The sequence below is a fragment of the Vanessa tameamea genome, chromosome 7, assembly GCF_037043105.1.
Source record: "Vanessa tameamea isolate UH-Manoa-2023 chromosome 7, ilVanTame1 primary haplotype, whole genome shotgun sequence".
NCBI lineage: Eukaryota > Metazoa > Arthropoda > Insecta > Lepidoptera > Nymphalidae > Vanessa > Vanessa tameamea.
The window spans coordinates 11,126,342-11,151,073 of NC_087315.1; the positions used below are offsets into that span (position 1 = coordinate 11,126,342).

The following is a 24,732-nucleotide window of genomic DNA, read 5'->3' on the forward strand; positions in this document are numbered from 1 at the left end:
ATACGATTGCGATAAAGTGACAATTTGTTAGGAGTAGTTTGTAGAATTGGTGACCTGTTTACAAAATGTGATTCCTAAGCGAAGATTGTGGGTTCCAAATTGAAGCACTACAAAATTTTCATGTGTGAAATTTGTCTTTATGTGAAATATGCTTGGCAGTGATCTGAACCTAAAGATGCATAGTCTGTAGTAATAACTGAGAACTTGTATTTTTCTGCAATGGTTACTAAAGAAACTACTTAACCAATACACATAAAACTTATATCAGAAGACGCAGCGTGTTTCAGAGGTTTTAGATATAATGTTATTATTAACACGCTTTGAATTTAGATTTTTGACGTGCCAAGAGTGATTACATGTTCTTGTGCTTCAGTCGGAGAAATTATATCGAGGGAAGATTAAAACATCCTGTTCAGTAATTACTTACCGTAGCCGTTCCGAAATATGTCGAACTTTAATCCCAGAAACATTTATCAATTTTTAGTAGTTAAATTGCTATAAAAAAGTTCTGCAGAGCTATACCAACACCAAATTGACCACAAAACACGATTTTGAAATATCAGAAAATGATACGTGAAGGCTACAATAATATTGACTTTAAACGATACACGCATCAAAATAACGGGTCAAGTTATTAAATAAGTTTTAAACATTTCTAAAGGAAGATACCTCAATACTGCAAAACGAAATTTTAGATAAGTCCGATTTTAAGATAAGACAAATCGAAGGACCAAATTAGTTTAGGTGCCAACAGTTAAATTTTGATATATTGCATTAGGTATATGAAAAATTTCATTTTGATATTATTTAGTCTATTTTCCTTGTTTTGTAACGGATATTATCATTTCAAAGGTCAAGCAGCATGTTTAGCATAGTTGTGATCCGGTTTTAAGGGTGTGTAAGCCACTGTAACTAGGCACCAGGGACATAACATCTTAGCTCCCAAGGTTGATGGCGCATAGGCAATGTTTTTTACCTTTCACTGCTGGACAAATGCCTAATCCACAGAACGCCAACCACCCCCACTTTGGTTTGGTTGAAATCGTCGCGCCACTTTGTGGCCATCAGGTGGCCCATTTGGCCGTCCGCTTAACTTTATTATAAAAAAATCTGTATTTCGTCTAATGTGGATTCTATATCATTGCCACTTCTGTATATGTCGCCTGTTTCTCAATCCAGCCCTGTATTTATCCATTCTTATACAAAACATAATCTTTGCTCATGGGGAGTTCTGTAGTTATTAATTTTCCTTAAGTAATATCCGTTGCAAAGCGATAATGTAATCGGTTCATACATGAAAACAAACAGTGTATGCTCAAATTATAATTTACTAATAATTATTCGTTATTTGACGCAATTTTAAAGATATTAAATAAAAAAAAAACCTAAAACTGTGTCTGAAATATTTCTAAACTATAACATTTCATGATTAATGTACGTGCTTACAAGACCTTTTTTGAAACGTACGATTTTGTTTCTACAAAAAAATATATTTAATAATTAAGACAAATGCTCTCATTTCGATATGTTTAAGAAATGTTTTTGTAAATATCTATTTTCCGTTTCACTTTTAAACTAACATTATATTATCACCAGGATAAAAATCAATTCGCCGTAATTAATTCCCCTTAATTTGTATTACATTAATATAAACTAAAAAATAAACTAATAGGAAAATGATTGTAATCGAATTAATAATTTTGACGTAGTTAGTATTTTTTTTTTTAATGTTTTAAACAAAATAAATTTTGGAAAGTTTGTACGTTACTATTTGTACACAATATTTTAAATGTATATTTTGAAAACTTAATTAATTTTTTATTTATTTGTATTTGTAATTAATAATTGTATAGAAAAAACTAATAACAACTTTACGACGATGCGACGACGAAAACAAAATTGTAAACTTTTTGTCAACGGTGACTTAAATCATAATTCAGGTACGATCTCTCAATAACAGTTGTGACGAGTTTAAATATATTTCATATTTTTACAATTTACACAATAATACAAATCGTATTGCTGATTTCCAAAACCAATGAGGCACCGGGTTGTTTCAGAACTTCGACGTTGCATAATTGAAACTATCACGGAAGTCTTCTCATCGATCCAAAGACGTACTTAGCATATAATCATGTTGCCTAATTTATATTCGTGTCTATTTACTATTCCTTAGGCCAGCTCAATATACTGCAAATATACATATATAGAGCATGTATTTTAGTCTCGTGACCCGCCCCGATTTCGTACGGGTGCAGTTTCTTTATACGGAAAATTATTTCATATAAATATAGTATTCAGAAATAATATAGCTTTCTACCAGAGATTTTTGGAATTGGATGGTTAGTTCCGGAAATTAACCCTACATACAAAGAAACAAATTTTATCTGCTTATAACAAAAATGTTATAGTTGTAGCCTAAGTTCCTCCTTATTACATCAGCTATCTGCCCGTGTAAGTCCCGTAAAAATCGGTCCATTAATTCCAGAGATTACCCAGAACAAACAGACAGACAAAAATTGAAAAAAAAAACGTTATTTTGGTAAATGTACCGTATATACATACATATGCATTTAGTAAAAAGCGATTATTTTATTATTACAAACAGACACTCCAATTTTATTATATGTATAGATTTACCCATGTAAAATGGCTTTGCCAAATTGTCATCTAATAAAATACATTAATATGGTCTTACAGTCGATCAAGTATTGATCTTTAATAGTTAGGTATATTCGTATCAGTAACATGTATTTGCTTTTGATAATCCTTAATTATCTGTGCTTTATTAAGGTATCGTAGTAATTTTAATGTTAATCTGTTCAATTTTATTGTTTAGCTTAGTTTAGATTAAATGACTATATGGACGGTAAAAAGTTTTAAAAACACAATACAAAAACATAGGTATCACGCGGTCAGCATTTTCACATCGTTCCATACAAATCGTAAAGAAATTGTACAAATTTGCGATTTTTATACGGTATACCCTAGAGGTCGATACTGGGGTATTGCTTTTTATAATTTATATAAATAACATCGTCAATTTAGCCCGGTCAATCTAGACATTCGAAGTTACATAAATTTACAACAAGCTGAAAATGCTTTCACTTATTCAAAACATAATTTAAAATAATATTCAGAAATTCCGAATCATTCCGGTACCTGGATTTTTTTTTATTTGAGGTCAAATGTCGAAAATCCCGAAAAAAATTGTTTTTTCGCAATTTTCAGGAAAACGGTAAGTTTTATCGCAAAATTACTTTAGACAAAATTTGAAGCTTATAAAATTTTCTATTAAAAATGTATTTATACTTTTTTTCTTAGAGCAACCGTTTCTAAGGCATAGCGCGTTAAAAAAATGTAAGCGTCATAATATTTATAAATACACTACGTATCTATGAAGCTGTAATATAAGTAAAAATATTTCGCAATCGGTATAGGTACATAAGTATAACCAAAGATTCTTATACTCTTTGAGTATGACCACCCTTAAAAGCATTATTTCGTTACAATTAAATTCTATGAAAAAACTGGCTTTTTCAATATTAAACAGCTAATCATGTAGTTTAGTAAAAATAATAATGACGCAATATATACACTCTGATATTACATGCAAAGAATATTAAGCCACGAGTTAAGAAATAATCTTATTTTTTTTAAATTTCATATCATTTTTTGAACGTAATCCTTTACGACATGTTACAAGAACATCATAATCATCTACGACATATTACAAGAACATTAATTCATTCATTCATATTCATTTGCTCTTATCATATCAAACTGAAATGCGAAACTGCGAATCGCAGTTCATACACCGAGCGGGTGCAGAGAGAAATACTCCGAGTAGTCCCGGGACCTACCACCCGGATATAGGTTTGCATTACGCATTAAGGCTTATAGTCACTGCTCGTGTTACCCTCCTCACCTAGCCAAATTTAGTAGGTACCTACTATTTAATGTAAAATATTTAAAACAGAACTTACTGCAGTTCTTGACGGACGAAGGTCTTTTAGTAAGTTATTGAGAAATTTTCTTGGTATACCTCTCGCTAAAAAATCCACCGCGAATAAAATAGCCACATAGCCATTTTGGTTAGTTCATTTGTTATGTTGTAATATTCATTAATTTTTCCTGTTTTGTCTTTCGGTATGATAGTTTCCCACGGTGCAGTGAGCTCTAAAAGTGCTATACTTTGCCTGAAGAAAAGGAATATGGCCAGTTTGCATGAAGAAACCCCCAAATTTACTAGGATTTGATAGTTCTATTCATAAATATCATAGCCATTAAAATAGTCTAATCAATGCAGTAGATTGAGTAGGGCTTGCTTTTTGAATAAACATTTGAGCCCTCTTTTATAAAGTAAATTTATCTTTTGTTTTTGGTTAATCATTTTTTGCCTCTAGCTACTTAAAGCTTTATATGGTGGAACCTTTTCCGAAACGTACTGCATCATCTAGTACAAGTTTTATGTATATTATAGGTTAGTAATTTTCTCAGTTAGGCATTACAAAAAATACTCCTAATTAATATATATATAAATTAATGTACAACATTTGAGTAACATTTTGATACTTAACGGAAATTCTGATAATATATAAAAGTTCCGGAAGCGAAGATTCTAAGATACGATTTAATTACAACTAAACCTAAAAACACGTATAATTAAAACAACGTCAAATTAACATCAACGATTACTATAATAACATTGTTTTATGTTACAATATATTTGTAATACAACAAGAAATGTGTTATATTATTTAATAGTTTTATTCTTTACACAACTTTCACGACACAAGAACAACAACTGGGCACTTGGAAGGGTCTCTGAACGACTTCATTTTGTTCATTTAAGGCAACCATCTGTCGTAACATGTATTTCTGCACGCATCGCGCTTCGTAGCCATTTTGAAAATACGCCACCGCTGAGCAAGGCGAATCCCGGGTCCTGTAAAATGAAATAAAAAAAAAGTTATTAAACAAACACAGCCATACCTAGTATTGTCTTGTTTTAGTTTTAAGGGTCAGGGAATTAGGGCGTTTATTCTACTAACGAAATGTCACTTTATCGAATCGAAACGTAATTCTCGCCGTTCAGCCGTTTTCCTATTTTTTCAATACAGTTGCGGTTCGGTTGCAGTCAGTTTTAAATATAATCGGGATCGTATAGGAACCGATACAAATAAGTAGAATTAGACCTCAGTTACAATTAAGCTGAGGTTTAAATTTCAGAGGAATAATCGAAGTTACTTTGGAATAGAATCGAGAATGTTATAACCGTTATAAGTCAGTACAATTGCCCCCAGGGCCGCTGTGTTTACAACCACAGGACATAAGAAAAAAAATTGAAAGAAAGAAAGACAAAGTTTATTTAGAACACGACACAATTGAAAAAAAAGTATAAACACACCATCCAAAAAAAAAATAGACAAAATATATAACACTTAATTTTAATTTAAACAAAACACAACAATAAAGATAAAAAAAGAGAAAGAGACTTGAGAAGCAATGACTGCAATCGTGTTCAAAATAGGTGTATCACTCAGCTCCCAAGTTGTCTGCCAAAACCCAACACAGATTTTCAATGGTAACCTTTGTAGTTGTGACGGGCTGTGACAATCTGTCTAGATTGTAAAATAAATAATCATAAAATTATAAGGGTCATATCATTTCCAATGTTGGTGGTGCATTGGCGATGTAAGGCATGGTTAATATTTCTTCTTAATTTTCTATTTATGATATATCGATCGAGTACGCTGTGAATTGAGTTAAAAGTACTTACTGGCATATTTCTACTCGAAAAGTTTGCTGTGGCTTAACTTTATCATTCATAATGACGAACCATTCTTTATTGGCATCCTGAGCGGCTCGTGGAGCGTACAGCTGGAAAAGAAAAGTTATCAAAATTATTTCAAACATTCGTGTAATATTATAAGGTAGAACTTTGTGCAGTTTAAAATTGGAGTTAACCAGTGTTGTATCAGGGACAAGGGACATTTCATTTTAGCTTTCATTATTATTCGTAATGCATTGACGGAGTAAGGAATGTTTAATATTTCTTGGAATGCTAATGTCTATAGTGATTGTCAAATTATCATCCGGCGAAACACGTACTTATATATCGTGTAAAAAGTATGGAAAAATTCTTATATTTATTAAAAGGTTTTAACATGAGCTTTTTGGGTTTTGTACATATAATTACATAAATTACTTATAAATAATAAAGCATATTTAACCATAGAAAATACCTTTTGTACTGAATTGCAAAGTTCAATGTTTTCTTCCTCAGGTCCAATTCTTTCAGCTATCTGTGGTATGTCCAGAACATCTTTGTTGAATTTACTGATGTTATTTTTTTCAAGCTGTAATGTTATAATTTCTAATTTAGAATAAGGTTGAGGCCATTTAACTGGCGTTATTTAATGTTAAAATTTTTTATTCAGATTTAAAATAATACCTAATTATTTTTGCCTTAATACCTAATTGTTTTAAAAAGAGTATTTTTTAAATTATTAAATATAATAAGTTTTTAATGTGAGATGATTTGTTTTATTTTGTTAAGACTCAATTTGTGTGTTATTATTTAACGTATAATTTAGAGTCATAGCTTACTTCTTGAGCTAAATTCTTCACTAAATCTTCTGGGTAATTGGGTATGTCTTCACAGATGCCAATTTTCTTGCACTCATCAGGAATTACTAGATTGTTCCCAGCCCGTGACGTTAATCCCGGGAAGACGAAACCCACTGAAAATAAAAAAATAATATGTTAGTATATTATGTAGGGAAAGTATGTAAAGTGTGATACATAAAAAGTTCACATTTTTGCCAATAAATTTCATATTAATGCCAAATTAAAATATGTCCAAAATTCTGAAATTTCCGACTAATATTTGCAAATTTTAATAACACATTAAGACTAATCCGTTACAAACTAGGTTCACATGAAGGGTACTACTAATGAAAAAATAGTGCGATTTTTTGTATTTAATACAAAATACACAACAAAAAAATCGCACTAACTTTTCAGTAGCACCGCTGAGTTTGATCGGCGAGCATTAAAGCTGTTGTTTCAGCGCCTGAACTGTTTCCAGTCGTGTCAAATTTTCAGTCCCATTGTATTATAAAAGTAAAAAGATTATGAGCGTAACTGTATTATAATCAATTTTGTGCAGTTGTCTATATATTTTGATGTTGTACCTACATCTGTTAAATAAAATAATACAGATAATGTATACATTATAAGCAGTAAAACAACACCAGAAGAATATTATATCATAGGGACAGATAAGTATGAAGTAGTTTCAGCTATTTAAAGAGTAACTCTGTACATAGACAATACATACATAATACTAAAAGACAAAAGTTGATCACTTCTAGAACTGGCAATCACTTACACTGTCGATATGCAATCAAAAATATTTAACAAATTGCCGTATTATATAATTTACCTTCATTGCAAATCGTAGTTCATAAATAACTATTTATGTACGAAGTCATAGATAACATCTTTCATATAACTATTTATCATTTATTAAAAGAATCGTAAGTTTTCAGAATACTATTTATATTATATTCAGTTTACATTAGCAGCCTGTAAATTCCCCACTGCTGGGCTAAGGCCTCCTCTCCCTTTGAGGAGAAGGTTTGGAGCATATTCCACCACGCTGCTCCAGTGCGGGTTGGTGGAATACACATGTGGCAGAATTTCGTTGAAATTAGACACATGCAGATTTCCTCACGATGTTTTCCTTCATTGCCGAGCACGAGATGAATTATAAACACAAGTAAGCACATGAAATTCAGTGGTGCTTGCCTGGGTTTGAACCCAAAATCATCGGTTAAGATGCACGCGTTCTAACCACTGGGCCATCTCGGCTCTATTATATATTCAGTTTAACTTACATCATTTATCGAGGAATACTCGACGTCTTTTTGGACAGACTACAGTACCTAATATCTTGGATCGGACACGTGAAAATTACGTCACAATATTAGTAAAACCGGTTTATGAAATAGCAATAATATAAACAATATCTTTAACTAGACATTAATTCTAACATAAAGTTACAATCATTAGTATCGCCGATGGTATGATAATTATTCTTATTTAATTATGAAGGACATTAAACAATGAATCGTTAATGTTTATGATGGCAACTCGGTGATTTATTGCGCGTGCTTTGAACATAATTACTTTAGTTTATGAGATGACTACACTACTTTTTCTAAGTGCACATAGTCTTATTATCTTATGTTTTTTTTGTTCGATTCTTGATATCTGGTTAACTAACAATAGTATGGTATAAAATACGGCCTTAACGTTATCTAGGCAGTCTTTACCAGCCAGTGCTTATATTGATATGTGAGGGTTTCATTAGAGAATTTACACACAAGGGAGATCAAATCATAGTTCGCGTCGGCGTCGGTGCCAAGTGAATACATGTACCGCCAACGGTTATAAAAATTGTTGATTAACAGTATAAATGGACGACGCGTTCCTTAAGGACAGTAACTTAGGTTAATAATATTTACAATAAAATAAATTTTTGTTTAAAATATTAAATGTTAATTATAATTAGTAATTTTTTTTTTATGGCATTGGTCGAACATATGGGCCACCTGATGGTAAGTGGTCACCACCGCCCATAGACAAAGGCGCTGTAAGAAATATTAACCATTCCTTACATCACCTATGCGCCACCAACCTTGGGAACTAAGATGTTATGTCCCTTGTGCCTGTGATTACACTGGCTTACTCACCCTTCTAACCGGAACACAACAATACAGTGTACTGTTATTAGTAATGACACCTATCACATTGTATTGCGTTGTGAACAAAACCAACCTATATACATACTTATATAGTATTTAACTTTTACCCTTAAGAAGAACACGGGCTACTTTCTATACCTAACACATACACGATCAACTCAGGTAAAATGCGTACAAAGTCGCAAGCGACAACTAGTTATATAAATTTAACGATATGTCTTTTTTCTTTGTTTCCTATTAACGTGCTTTCTTCTTCTTCAAGTCAGTTTATATCACTTCTAGCATATAGACTCTATTTTTAAATATCTATTACTGTTTTATTGGCACGTCATACTCTTAAGAAGCCATGAGCAGCAGCCCTGCTAGCATATCGTGCGCGCATGCCAATCACCACATTTAAGGAAAGGGAAACTTATTGCTACATACAGCTATTTAATTTTTAATTAAAAAATATATACAATAGGAGGAACATTAATATTTTTTTTTTAGCATTAGCAGCCTGTAAATTTCCCACTGCTGGGCTAAAGGCCTCCTCTCCCTTTGAGGAGAAGGTTTGGAGCATATTCCACCACGCTGCTCCAATGCGGGTTGGCGGAATACACATGTGGCTTAATTTCGTTGAAATTAGACACATGCAGGTTTCCTCACGATGTTTTCCTTCACCGCTGAGCACGAGATGAATTATAAACAATTAAGCACATGAAAATTCAGTGGTGCCTGCCTTTGAAAACTTGGGCGCCAAATCTGGTAATAAATTGTCACTTTATCGCAATCGAAGCGAAAACTAATCGTTCATCCGTTTTCCTATTCTACTGAAACAACGGTTGCTTTCGGTCGAAGTTGGATCATAATATCATCGGGATCGTATCGAACCATATATATATATATAAAATCGCCACCAATTACGATTAGGCTGAGGATTATTTTTGTGAGAATTATTCAAAGTTGGATCAAAGTTGGAATCAAGAATAACCCTTATAAGTTGGTAGAACTGACCCAGTCCAATAAAACGATGAGATCCTCTACAATTTAGTATATCATTACGTATCTCTCCACAACCATTCTATACGTCTATAATATTTTTTTGGCATTTAAAAATATCTTGTCCATAACCACAAGCACTTGATAGTCTTTTGAAAAGCAGCATTGCATTGGAAACACGCTCGACGTTTCGATACGAACCTCTTTTAGTGACAAAAGGCTTCACAAATCTATTCAGGATTTTGTACGAACCATTCGGTTTGTGGTTGGCAGACCTCTCGCTCTCCGACACTGACCGAGTGTCACCTACGTCAGCGCCATTCGTTGATGCCTGAAACTGATGAAAAATTGCTTTAAAATCTGTAAAAGTGTAAAAAAGTATGTTTAAAAGTGGAAGCCTCACTGCTGGGCGCAGCCTTTTGCTAATTAGACGATTAAAAGTTTATACAAGCCGCTTCACAGCGGTTTCTTGTTAGAATTCCATGTCGGATTCCTCAAGATTTTTCCACTTATATAAACATATATTTGTTTAAAATTATTTTTAAACAGTTTGTAAGTGAGTCATATGTCATCATATTGTATATACAAAAGTTTATCGTAGAATTTTTTTTAAATTTTTTTCTTATCTGAATAATGTCGTATTTTTTATGTTATTTAAATGTACCGTGGTAAAATTAAAGTATGCGTAAAAATAAAGACTAGACATATTTCTTTTGTGACGTCATGGTTGTATCGTCTGTCTGTTTGTCAATTCGCTAAAAATCTTGCAATCGATATTAATGTTCCATGCATTTCATTTGATGAGTGGTTGTCGTTTTATCTTCTATAATAATTTCATCTAATAAAATATTCAGACTTATGTCGGAGTGTGCATCAACATAATAAAACTCCAAGACTGACTGACATACCACGCAGAACCTAAGCCTAAAAGTATATAATTTTGCACTGGAAAAAGGATCTCCTGTGCAAAATCATACCTCATGTTATATAAGGTAGCAACGTGAGCAGTATTATGGATTTTTTGTAAATCTGTTTTCTAAGGGGATAAAATAAGAGATTAAAATTTATGTGTTAGAATTTTTACGTCAAACATTTATATAATTATTTCTATCGCCGTCCTCTTAGAAACAACATAGAACAGTTTGTTAAATAGTACTCTTAATTACCTAGTTCACATTCAACGATTCCGAGTATTTGTTAATAGTCGAATACCAATTGGGCAACTTCAAACAATGGATTCCGTTTCTTGTCAATCATTAATGGAATATAAATATAAATTCAATTTGTAATGAAAATGTTTTTGGAAGTTCGTGGTAGGATTTGAAAAATATTACTGAATTAATAAAATTAATCAGAGGTAATTTAAGTCAGACAGAATGTTAACGCGTCTCCTTTTGTTCTTAAATATTTGAATACATATTCACAATGATTTTAAGGCAATATACTAATGTAAGTATAAATACTATATACGTAAGTACGTAAAAACTAAACATATCATGACAGAAAAAAAGTTTCTCGTATTTAATAGACAAAAAATTTGAAGATTCTCTGTTTTAGAATTTTCGTTATTATTTGAATGAATGGATTGAGTTCGCAATTATTTATTAATACTATAATATAATACAGTAGGTATACAAAATTTTTAAAATAGTCGTTGGAAAGTTTTTTCTAACAAAATGTATACGGTAATAAATACGGTTTAATAAAACTTATATTAGATAGTTCCAGTTTGTTATAATAGATGGCGCTGCTTGTATCGCACAGGCAAATGTGATTAATTATTATTTGGAAAGTACTTATTTTATCAAAGTGTATAAAAGATGTAATAACACTATATAATGTACTATTATTTAAGACTACAATAAGGAGGTAGATAATTAATTCGTTTTAGGGAAAATTTACTTAGTGGTAGTGATTTGTGCCAAACCATCAGGGTAGGTACTAGACACTCATCAAATGTATATTATACAACCAAGCAGCAATACTTAGTACTGTTGTGTTTAGGTTAGATTACTATTGCTTATAGTGTTATAGTGTAGTGTTGTCTTCGGGCAACTTTCAATCATGGTTAATTAAAAAAAAAATCATTCACGTAAGCAACTTTAAGGATGAATTTAAATATTTATCATTGCCAATTAATAACTAATTTAATATGCAGAAAAACCATAGAGAATGAAAAGTGCTGTTGTTTTAACGGCTGAATATTTTAATTTAATTGTATTTTACTAACACACCAATATTATTAAATTGATGGCACAGAATATCTATTGAGTTTCTTTTTGGTACAATCTAAATACCGATGCGTTGATGATGATGATAAATATAAATAAATATTGGACAACATCACATACATTACTCTGACCCCAATGTAAGTAGCTAAAGCACTTGTGTTAAGGAAAATCAGAAGTAACGACGGTACCACAAACATCCAGACCCAAGACAACATAGAAAACTAATGTACTTTTTCTACATCGACTCGGCCGGGAATCGAACCCAGGACCTCGGAGTGGCGTACCCATGAAAACCGGTGTACACACTACTCGACCACGGAGGTCGTCAAATGATGATGATGCAAATTTGATTTAAATAATAATAATACATGTATTAGGTTTGGCAACGCACCCGCAACCCCCCTGGTGTTGCAGATGTCCATGGGCGGTGGTAATCACTTTCCATCAGGTGAGCGTCCTGTTCGTTTGCCCCATATAACATTAAAAAAAATGTGTATAAAATTACCCAGCAGTAAAGTTTAATGCATAACAGTCTTGCCGGTCCACCCACTCATTAATAATACTATTCTTAATATTCAATACTTGGCATTGCTCTGTTATTGAGTTTGAACAAGGTATTAATAATAATAATAATAAGTATATCCACCTAGGAGAAATGACGTATCATAAAAAATAGTACTATATTTGTTTTTTTTTTTAACATATGGCGCATAAGTCTTATTTGCCGCAGATGATTAATTAAAATTGTTTAAGTAAAATTCATTATATTTAATTTTCCAAACACGTATTACTAAAACCTAGTTTGTACACTCTTGTGAGTGTAATATCATGGCATTCCACTTGTGGCAATAACACTTGCACCTGACACGCTCAACAGTTAAACGAAATACACAAGAATACAGGAAAATATAAATAAATTGATGTATGAATAATATTAATTCAGTATAACTTATGAATACTTGGTGACTCAAAGTAATTTACTAATAATATTTTAAATTAACGATTATTACACTGAAAGGTTGTTTAATATGCACACGTGTTAACAATTGGCGTCTTGTAATAATTAATTTTGATCATTGAAGATACTGGGTCTTCAACGATCAAATTTGTTCTATTTGTCTACGTTACATAGTATTTTAATAACGTTAGGTGAGTACTAATATTTGTTGTTTTTTATTCCAATGGAAAAAGTCGTAAAGACTACATAACGGGTGGTCTTCATATTATCCATAAATATTGTTTAATTTTCTTGAGTTAGGAACCCGGTACCGATAGTTATCGTTGATTAAATATTTGACGTTTTAAATCGTAAAACAACATGTATGTTACTTGGCATACGTGTTCTATTTTTTTCAACCCACTGGCGCCGCTATAAACAGAGATGCGATGCGAATATCTCATAGGAAATTCCATGTGGAAAACATTGTCATAGAAATAGAATTTCCAAAATCTATCATAAGAGTGAATAGGCATGTGATGACTTAAATTTCAAAGTTTAGTACACGCCACACAACAGGTTAAACAGCATTTACAAATTCAGATAAAAGTCTATTCATATTACTAAGTATATATCGATTTATAATCGATTGGAATAGATAGATTAGTTTATAATCGATTTTATCAAAGTTACAATTTGAACTGTGTTAAAACACTTTGATTTGATCCCCGGATAATATGTATGCCCGTATCATCTATTTAAATCAATGATTCCTTGGTGTTAGGGTTTTTTGCATACCCGTATGGGTAGGTACCATTCACTCGTCATAAATTCTACCGCCAAGCAGCAATACTTAGTATTATTGTGTTTCGGTTTGATGGGTGAGTGAGCCAGTAACTACAGGCGCAAGGGACATAATATTTTAGTTTCCAAGGTTGGTGGCGCACTAGTGGTGTAATCAGTGGTTAATATTACAAACAGCGCTAAAGTCTCCGAGGGGCGTTGCCATTACCCCGGTCGGCATTACCAAAATCATACAAAAAAATACATACTGTTTTTCGACTGTGACTTAGGACCAACTCAGAAATAACTTTTACTTAAAATAGATAATAATAATAAAAATATTACTTGTCCTTAAAACAATATTGTATTATATATAAATAAAATTATATATATGAAAAGCGTGGATATACTTTCTGGTTGTGTATCGTTGGTCCTTGGGGTAAGTTATAAGGCCCATTCCGTAAAAAAATTAACACATGAAAAAAAAACACTCACAAAAATTTACACAATATGTAAGGCCACCATATTCTCAATAGAATGGCGTTTTTATTTAATATACAGATTGATTTATAAAACTTCAAAAAAAAATGTATAACGGAGTCGATTACTACTAATTCAAATTAAATTTTTTTTCAAACATACCTTAAAATATTTTTTTGAAAATTGTCCGTTTTGTCCCTCTTAGTAACGATACATTTTTTTACGGAATGACTCATAAACTCGTGTTACAGGTCACCAGGTCTAGCTCTCGAGCGATATGAAATCAATTGCTTGGAATTTCTCAGATATATCAATATCAATTTATTTTCTTTGTTTAAAATATATAATTTAATACGCAAATATTATAAACAAACCCGAATAACGAAACAGACTATTGACAATTTTTATTTTTTTTATTTTGAAACTTCTCATATAAAGTGTCCATTATAAGTGTCACGTCTCACCACTGTTGCCAAAAAACGACTATTATTACTGAAACAAGTGGGACCTCGTCCAAGTCAGTATTTAATACTTCGACTAACTTTGACTAATTATAAATAATATCTGGATAAAGTGATTAATTTCTAACACTCTCTAGATAATTTAGTAATTATATGCAATGACCATTCGTTATGTAAAAATATGTAATCACTATGATTGTAACACATACAGTGTTGGTTTTATGGTTAAAATTCGTTAATAATCAATATTGAAAATTTTAAGAGAACATACCTATATGAATGAATGATTTTTTCTGCTCGCATTGCCAGTATATTTATTTATTCTTTATTAAACACCAATACTTAAAAATCATTTTAACATTTGGATTAAAACATAAGTTGCATGAACTGCAACAGGCGGCCATATCGCTAAAGCAGCGATGAGGCCGCCTGGAAGAATCCAGGCAACTTTTAGGCAGAGGACTGATTATAAAATAAATGTGCGATACAAAGAAGGGTCGTTTTTTAATGATAACATTAAAGATCTTCATTCGTCATCGTAGACTCAATAGAAAAAGATAGGAAGATAAAATATTCTAGATGTTGAAAAAAAGTAACTACTGAGTTTCTTGCCGGTTCTTCTCGTTAGAATCTACATTCCGAACCGGTGGTAGCTTTACTTAATAAAGTTTGTTAAATGACGATTCAAGAGTGTTTGTGAAAGCCTACTTGATTTTTTCCGAAAGATGAAACTGGGCCCCATTTCTAGTAACAAATTGTCAGCTTGTCGCAATCGAATCGAAACATAATCGTTGCCGTTCAGACATTGACCCATTATACAGACACAATAATCCATTTGATCCAGATTCGGTCAAAGTTGCTTCAGAATAGAATCGGGAACGTATCATTACCGTTATAAGTTAGTGGAATTTCCGCTCTGTTTATCCTTTGTCTATTCATTTCAAATGTATCTTCTAAAACACTTTTGACTCCAACGATTCAAATAAACATACTGTAGTTAACATACATACAGGTGACATACGAGTGTTGACACACATAGTTAGAATCAATATGCGAGGCTTTTGCCTTTACGATTGCCATTATCAAGCAAATGTATTTATTTATCTAAAATCTTTACAACTGTTTTTTTATCTATCTTTTATAGAGGCATAAAATAAATTATTCAATATTATATTATAATATATTAATTATCGTAATTTATGTGCATAGAATTTATGACATCATTCCCTATATATGGTAACATTTTTACAAATTATTGTTTACGTAGTTTTCGAAAGTATAATCTCATGCTTCATTCGACTTTCGGTGATACGCAATTTTGATACATGTATCTATTGTCTAACCTACCATTTTATAACACATTCTGATATTTCATGAACGTGTACTTTAGATCGTGGTTTGAGTTTGATCTTACAGGATGGCTCGGTTGGACTAGATTACCTTCCAAACAAAAAAAACTCGTCTTTATTAATATTAGTACAGACATACAGGATTTGTAGTTCTATCATATTCATACACAATAAAAAAAGACCTAACAATTTGCTATCTCATACAACCCCATACGCGAGAATGAAATAGCAACATGTTAAGTTATCGATGTATTTAAAGCGATAAGTAAAATGAAACCAATTAAGAAATTGACTATAACGAATAGCATGCAGACGAAACCGAGCGTAAAATGTAGATAATTTTTTTGTGTGTTCTATTACCTCGTCCAACGATTCTAAACACGAACAAGTCTTAGCACGTTGCACATATAAATAAAGAAAGTCACTTTTACTTTCGTATAGCAACATATTTATAGCCGGCATTTATCACCGGTCAAGGAAATTGTATCGATATGAAATATATATAAATATATTTTATTATTTATTAAGTATTATAATTATGAACTGTATTGCAATATATTATAGTGTATTTTAACTATTAATTCAGAATAAAATTGTTGGATAGTGTTACTTTTAAAAACATTGTTAATAGTCGAAAAGTAAGATTGTTTGTGTTTATGTAAAAAATTATGTCGATATTGATTGCTTGGGCTAATGCTATATATGTATATCCTTCGGTACATATTATATATACCGCAGGATATATATTGGTTATATATTGATGTGTGTAACAAGTAAATTATCATAATGACTTCTTCGCAAAAGTATAAAACTATCAAATACCATTATTATGTTTTGTACTGCCCCATCCCCTCTTAAACGTTTATGGAAGGTATCATTGTTTTTGCAAGAACGTTGTAGAAGTTCTTCGCATAGATTTTTGATTGAAAGTCTGAAACGATTTTAAATCGATTGCAATAATACCAGAAATCAATTCGTGCAACTTTTAAGTTTTTGCTAGGATGAATATAGACTACTTTTTTACATAAAACCTACGACCACCTCCCTCCTCCTCAACATACAAACGAAGATAAGTCATTATACATAATTAATACACAAAATAATAAATTAACTTTACCTGCATGAAATAATTCAACAGATATTTGTACAGTATGACAAACGTACATAGAAATAACAAGGGGTAATTACTGGTATAGATTTTATTATTATTCATAAATAATTTGTAATCATACTATGTACCTACATTGCAGTACCTAGACTTCAGACTTTTTGATATTGTAGCGAGTTCGCCAATTCATAATATAACAGTCATAACAGGTGGAGCTTGAACTTACCTAAACGAAATTAAATTTTGTTTATAGACTAGTTGACCGTTTTCGTACGGATAAAATTCAAACAAAGTTACCGCTAATAATGAAACGTCTAACTCAGCTTATGTTTACTCTATAAAATGATACTATGTTCCAAATTTCGAGAGTGGAGTCGAGAGTAATTTTGTTTGCACGTTGATAGTCAATCCGGCAAACGATTTTATAAATATAGATAAATCAATTTAAGATTACATTACATTAGCAGCCTGTAAATTGCCCACTGTTTGGCTAAGGTCTCCTCTACCTTTGAGGAGAAGGTTTAGAGCATATGTGGAATATGCTGCTCCAATGCGGGTTGGTGGAATACACATGTGGCGGAATTTCGTTGAAATTAGACACATGCAGGTTTCCTCACGATGTTTTCCTTCACCGTCGAGCACGGGAGGAATTATAAACACAAATTAAGCATATGAAATTCAGTGGTGCTTGCCTGGGTTTGAGTCCGAAATCATCGGTTAAGATGCACGCATTCTCACCACTGGGCCATCTCGGCTACTTATATTTAAGTTTATCTTAGAATATTTATTACTTATATTTTCATTGTACACAACAAGTAAGCTAAAGGAAAAAATAAACCATTGAGATAAGAAATCTTAGTCAATGTTTTAGTGTGACTTATTAAGCGATAAGAATTCACATTAATTATTTCTTTCAAACGAATGCACACATAGATACAATAAATTCTTATTTTAAAAGAAAAAGTTATTTAAAGTAAATAAGTTACTAAAAATATGACCTTGTATTTTTATTATTTTCGTAAACGAAATATCTTCAAAACATAACATTAAACTATCAGGAAACAGAACACTCTATATATGGTTTTCCGCTTAAATACAAGGTCCGGGCATATATTTATTATGTGTAAAATAATCGCATACTATGCGCTTTGTATGATACGTGTCTATTTATCAAACTCAAACATACCAGAGAAACCAAAAGAATGCACAGAAGAATCCAGGCCATCACGTCTGACTTATTGATTTAATAACATCGTCTGTTCCACTATACAGCGTGTTTCCTTTTTATGTATAAATTATAACCATTTTTCACTCGTCACTTATTTACGTCACAACGAACAAGCGGTTTATCTGCGACGCCACATACACTTATATCAGCGTCTGAATGACAACTGGCGTGACCGCTGACTCGCTAAATTGTAATGCTATTCACTGGCCGCTTTACCAAGACCTGTATTTTTGATTGTGATAAGTTCTTTATGGCCCTTGATATTGGTGCGCGGGAGGGGGTTGAGCTCAATTATAATTTGATAGTGTGAAATAAGTGTTTCCCATTCACGTATAAAGTTGAATACGTAATGGGAAAAATAATGGAATTGTATATACGATATCATTAATATATTTATATGAAATAACATTGTTCCTTGGTTGTATTCTTTAAAGAAAGTTGTTTTTTGTCCTCGCTATGAGCTCGTTTGATAATATACAGTGGATTTTACGTTCAGTAACGGCAATGAGGAATTTCTCTTAATTAAGCGAAGCATTGATAGCAACTGTAATAATAAAATATTGCAATAAAATTATATCTTGATTGGAATACATTTTGTATTGCAGATCGCAAGCGTATATGGAAGCGAAGACTTCCTGATTGTTTTTTCCATACAAAATATAATTTAAATTTAAGCAAATAACACAATAATTAATATTCTTGATTTATTTCTACACTGGCTCACTCAACTCAACTCATATCAACGATTGAAACAGGTAGGAGTAGTTAAATAATATACTATATTATGATTTTTTATAAACACTTTCATAAAAGACGAGAAATTATCTTTGAGAATTTTTACTGGCCCGATCCGAGCTACCAGATTAAGTACAACATTGTGAATGTTTTCTTTATAACATCTGGGTCAGTCCGTACCGTAAAAAAATGCAATTTGTACACTTTTGATAGTTTTAATTATTAATATTCGTATGTTAAAATAAAATACTTTAACTGATGTAGATAAGCATCAGTCTCTTCTTCTTTGACATGAAGATTGGAGACCTATTCCACAGTAATTTCTTGTTTGTTTCATTTAAAAAAATATCTGCTAATGCAAATAATACTGTGAATATATACAGAATTGAGTTGTCCTAGTTTAATGTTTTATATGTATTTATGGTATGTGTATCAGGATTTAATTTTTTATTAGTTTAGATTGAGTTTTAGTACAACAATGAAATTGTTATGAATTAGAAAAAAAAAACAGCCTCAACATCAGCATACCTATCTTTAGTTAAGTATTTAGCTGTGATAACATTCTAGCTTAAACCAGGATGACTATTTTACCAGTATCCGTACGCTAACAATTAATTTTAAACTAAGCAACGGTTTTCATCAATAAACAGAGTTTCAAGAGAAAATTTTATATGTAAAATATTAACCCTTATTAAAATATAAAATAATATAAAAACGACATTTACAATATACCGTTAGGAATATTTTGAATGGAACACGTAAATATTGATGGCGGTTCCTTAGTACATATACAAATAAAAGTCATTTGTCAGGAGAATCTATCTCTTTCTCACGTGTGGTTTAAATAAGGATAGCTGGTCTCTTAGCAATGCTACAGTAAAGGCACCATTGCATATAAATATGGAAGTTTAAATTAAGTCTAATCCTCAATCATTTACGTCCGTAAATATCTAATAATATCTGTCCAGAAGTTCTCGACTTTTTTTCTTTTCATTCGATTTAATTAAATTCAATTTATAGTATTTGTTATTTTTATAGTAGTATTAGGTACTTAGGTTAGTAAGTTAACCACTTGAAAGTGGTTATAAAATATAAATTATTATATTTATTTCGAAACCAAATGCCAACCAACCTTGAAAACTAAGATGTTACGTCACTTGTGCCTGTAGTTACACTGGCTCACTCACCCTTCAAACCGGAACACAACAATACTGAGTACTGTTGTTTGGTGGTAGAATATCTGTTGAGTGGGTGGTACCTACCCAGACGGGCTTGCACAAAGCCCTACCACCAAGTGTGTTTAAGATTTTTTTGCTAATGTCTAATGTTTCCGTAAATTTTTAGTCTAGTTCAATTGTGTTCATTCAGTCCTTCAAGAAAGATTTATTTCGTATCGTTTAACTTCTCAAACTAGTTTAAACTAGTTTAAACAAGTAAGAGTTAAATGATACTTTGAGATTAGTGTCTGATAGTTTGACCGGATAAAGTGAAAGCATCAGGCGCAGGCGTGTTTATATTTCGATTGACAGACAAAGAATAATTATAATTATAATAATCCTAAGTTATATTTTAAATGTGCTAGAAGATTACTATTAAGTCTTAACTACTGATCATCCCAAAATTTTGCATACTTACAAAGAAAACTCGAATAAGGATACAAATCCAAAAGTGTGTAGATACGATTATTATTAAGTACAGTTTTTAGTAGTATTTATTTATACATATGTTTTTGGTTTGGCTTTGTACGAGCTCGTCTGTGTAGGTACCACCCACTCATCGGATATCCTATCACCAGACACTATTAATTAATATTGTTGTGTATCGGTTTGAAAGGTCATGTTATGGACATAACATTTTTATTCCCAAGATTGGAAGCATATTAGCAATGTAAGGAATCATTAATATATCTTACAGCAACAGTACTTATATGTGGTGGTGACCACTCACCATCGCCTCCGTATTACATGAAAAGTCTGATAGATGATGGCAGTCATTTATAATTGTTTGTTCAGAAACTATGATTACATTCCAACTTCCCGGACTTTATTACGCTAATCGATCAGATGGGTTTTAAATGTATTTTTGGCGGGAGGCAGCGTGAAATAACGTCAGGCGTATAACTGTTAAACTGTTTTTAATAATATTCGCAAACCAAAAATGGATAAAAGTATTTTGCTATTGATTTTATACTAGTGGATCGTACGCGAAACTTCGCGTTTATTCAACAGGTTTTTAGAAATTTCGAAACCTATGACGGGTTTTGTATTGATTTAATTTCATTGTAAAATGACGTCTGTATGTTATTTTTTTTACGTTTTCCGTTATCTAAAATTAATTATTTGTTAAATCGTAACAATTTAGTAAATTGTAATCAAGAATCCTCTTTAATTTTCCGCACATTTAAGACTGAAGCTCTTGAAGATATGACCATAACTGACGTTTTGTGTGCAGCTATCGTTCCATAATCACTGGGACAGAAATTGGCTTACGCTATTAATATAAAAGATTCTTGTAATACATTAATAATTAAAATTAACTTTGATTCGTTAATAATATAGTATCAACAGTGGATATCGTCAAACATAATACGAGGGCTTAAAAAGGGCGTGTCTGTGCAAATTTATTTAGAGAGATGTTATCAAGGAAAACAGCGTGAGTAATCCTGCATGTATTATGTTGAAATGATTTCAAGTAAATAAGTATGTTTCTCGATTTACAGTAAAACATCGATTGTCTCGTTGGTCTGCTCGATAAAAGGCCATAGATCCCGCAGTAACGTGGTTCTGGTTTCATACCCAAGGTCGGATAGATAAAAAGTTATTGTGTTGTTCTGTCGTAGAATTCTCATTAACAGCCCGGTACATGGAAGTTGCAAGTGTGCACAGTTTAGTGTGTATTCTGTGCCTGTTGTTCCGGCGCCTGAACAATTTCCGGACGTGTTGGACTTGCCGTCTCATCTGATTATGAGATTGACGGAATAGAGACAGCGCCATGTTTGGGCACACTATAATAGTGCACAAGTGTGTTCTGCGTAATTGGGTAGTCTCCCATGAGATTGGCTGGTGAGCCAGAAATCGACCGGACAACATCAGCAAAACATCAGTTAATAAAGACATAATAGAGTTACAATTAAGTACCAACATATTTATAAGGAATTTTATTACATATAACAACTTCGTCTATTGCTTTATACTTAAGGGCTTGAAGAAGCTCTCACCTAATATATATAATTGAAAACTAAGCTTGAAACTTATTTATGATTACAAAAACTTCAACTTAACACAAGTTAGTAATACGATGGAATAATTTTATTCTTTACAGATTTTTCATAACGCAAGAACAACAACTGGGCACTTGGATGTCTTGCTTAACGATCTTATTTTCTCTGTCTAAGCCTATCATCTCTCGGATAATATACTTCTGGACGCATCGCGCTTGGTAGCTACTTTGAATATATGCCGCTGATGAGCAAGGCGAGCTATCGGTTCTGTAAAAATAAAATAAAATTTAAATTTGCCTCAATAACAACATAGAAAACCTCAAAGTATATTTCCATATACAATGTTAAGTTTGTTAAGAATTCACTTCAAACCTCACTCGTGATATGTTGCCAACCGACTTACTTCCTTCATTGGGGTTCAAGTCTATTACAATATTTTTTTTACTGTTACATACAAATTTAAATTATAAATAATATGAATTAAAAGATAAAAAAGTCATATTAATTAAACAATATTAAGAGAGTAAGTATAAAAAGTAAAAAGAAGAGGAAAAACAAATCATGAAAATACAAGTTTTAAAGAAGAGATACTAAATTATTGAGACATTAGAGATGAATTCACAAATTATTATTAGACTTCAACTCAAATATTCACCGATTGAGTTGAAAATGTTTGCACCTTAGCGCAGATCGTTTCAACACGAGCCTTCAAATTCAATTTATTTATTTTATAGAGCCCTAAAAATTTAATAGTGATTGTTTCCGTAGTTGTTACCCAGTCAACAACAATCAACAATATTTATTAAAATATAGTCAATTTTTTTGTCCAAAATCAGGCAAACCGTCGTCAAACAATGTTATCAAAGGAAAGTCATTAATATAAATTGTAAATGACGATTTAAAAGTGCTTGTTCGCTTTGGAGGGTGATTCACTATCAGTGTGACTTAATACACAATTGACAAAACATATTAGTTCCGAAGGTTGGTGCCCACGCTTTGGCGAGATATGGAATAGTTAATATGTTTTATAGTGTTTTTATAGTGTTGCTAGGGGCGGATATAATTGAATGGTTAAAAGTCAACATTACTGGCATATTTCTAATCGAAACGTTTGCCGTGGACGATTCTTATCATTAACAATGAACAACCATTGCCCATCAGTAGCCCGAGCGGCTCGTGGAGCGTATATCTGTAAACAGAAAGATCATTAAAATTATTCGCGTAATATTATAAGGTATAACTTTATGCAGACTGGGTAACTATCATCCAGTTTTTATTTTAGTTTTAAAGTTGAATTGTTACAAGCTCGAGGGATTATTTTAGTTTACATTTTTGGCGGTAAAATGAAGAAGTAATGCTAAAGTTAATGGTAGATAGTGAAACGTAACTCATGGTTTTCCATATGCCTTCCTTCCTACTAAACTGATTAAAACGTATTTACGTCGAAAGTACCTGTTCTTTTGATTTGCAAAGTTCCATGTCATCTCCGGATCCAACTCTCCTAGACCCCGTTGGTACGTACAAAGTATCTTTGTTGAATACGCTCATGTTACTTTTTTCAAGCTGAAACGTTAAAATTTCATATTTACATAAAGCTATCATTAACATCACTGATAAATTTAAAATATTAAGTTTAACTTTAAGGTACAATCCTAGCAGATTTAAAGTAACAATCCTGCTATCGGTTCTTTCAAACTAATGGTACAGAACTAATTTTAATAAAAGCAGATAATTTTTGCCTATCCTATTTAAAATACCTTCGGTCAATCCTGTCTGGGTTGTGGCCCTCGCTCATTAGACATTCTACCATCAAAAAGCAATACTTAGTATGGTTTTACTTGGCACATGGGACATAACTTCTTAGTTATCAGGGTTGGTGGCGAATGTGCGGTGTAAGGAATGGTTAATATGTCTATGAGCGCTGGGGATATATCATCAGGTGGACCGTTTGCCTATTTTCCGCCTATTAAAATATTTGTATTAACATATTATATATTTTATAACATAACAGTAGCTTACGTCTTCAATTAAACTCTTCACTATATCTTCTGGGTAATTAGGTATGTCTTCACAGATGCCAATTCCCTTGCAATCATCGGGAATTTCCAAATTTTCCCCAGCCCTTCTTAATTTTGGGTCCTCGAAACCAACTGAAAATAAAAATTGAAATATGTATGTGTTGATTTTCTACACACAAAGTCTATGTTTGTAGCGATTCATTTATGTTTATTTTGAACTAAAAATAGATATGTCAAAAATACTAAAATTTTCGCCTAATATTTGCAAGTATTTATGACACAAAAGTAACTCGTCTAAACTTACTAAAGAAAGACTACTATTACTAGAGAAATACTATTCACCAGAAACGTTGTCACATACGAGATGTTACAATAGACACAATGCTCACTGTTCATTGCATTGACCAATTATTAAACAAATTATTTT

The 24,732-nt window shown here is 31.9% G+C and overlaps 3 protein-coding genes across 4 annotated transcripts in view; 1 reads left to right on the forward strand and 2 right to left on the reverse strand.

The window, feature by feature from the left end:
• The window catches only part of LOC113398311 (uncharacterized), a 120,733-nt gene that overhangs the window by 14,898 nt on the left and 81,103 nt on the right, over nucleotides 1–24,732 (forward strand). The window lies entirely within an intron of this gene.
• LOC113398351 (protein spaetzle) lies at nucleotides 4,682–18,548 on the reverse strand. Of its 2 annotated transcripts, none has more exons than XM_026637068.2 (6): nucleotides 18,291–18,548; nucleotides 10,008–10,092; nucleotides 6,613–6,746; nucleotides 6,249–6,362; nucleotides 5,783–5,883; nucleotides 4,682–4,948 (listed from the first exon to the last, which is right to left on the reverse strand). In XM_026637068.2, the coding sequence occupies exons 1-6, from the start codon at nucleotides 18,327–18,329 to the stop codon at nucleotides 4,777–4,779; spliced, it is 645 nt and encodes a 214-aa protein (XP_026492853.1). In that variant the 5' UTR covers nucleotides 18,330–18,548; the 3' UTR covers nucleotides 4,682–4,776. The 2 variants fall into 2 exon arrangements, with proteins under 2 accessions (XP_026492853.1, XP_026492851.1); XM_026637066.2 differs by having other exon boundaries at nucleotides 9,957–10,092.
• On the reverse strand, nucleotides 22,358–24,701 carry LOC113398307 (protein spaetzle-like). The gene is made up of 5 exons (XM_064215429.1): nucleotides 24,695–24,701; nucleotides 24,307–24,437; nucleotides 23,740–23,850; nucleotides 23,376–23,476; nucleotides 22,358–22,554 (listed from the first exon to the last, which is right to left on the reverse strand). Exons 1-5 carry the CDS (start codon nucleotides 24,699–24,701, stop codon nucleotides 22,383–22,385), a joined length of 522 nt encoding a protein of 173 aa, XP_064071499.1. The 3' UTR covers nucleotides 22,358–22,382.

Coding starts and splice junctions, on each gene's coding strand:
- LOC113398307 (XM_064215429.1), bottom strand. Junction 23,477..23,739: donor TTTGCAAATCAAAAGAACAG/GTACTTTCGACG, acceptor TTCTGTTTACAG/ATATACGCTCCACGAGCCGC. Junction 22,555..23,375: donor TTTCGATTAGAAATATGCCA/GTAATGTTGACT, acceptor TTATTTTTACAG/AACCGATAGCTCGCCTTGCT.
- LOC113398351 (XM_026637066.2), bottom strand. CDS start 18,329: ATGGCCTGGATTCTTCTGTGCATTCTTTTGGTTTCTCTG. Junction 6,363..6,612: donor TGAAGAATTTAGCTCAAGAA/GTAAGCTATGAC, acceptor ATAACATTACAG/CTTGAAAAAAATAACATCAG. Junction 4,949..5,782: donor TTTCGAGTAGAAATATGCCA/GTAAGTACTTTT, acceptor TTCATTTTACAG/GACCCGGGATTCGCCTTGCT.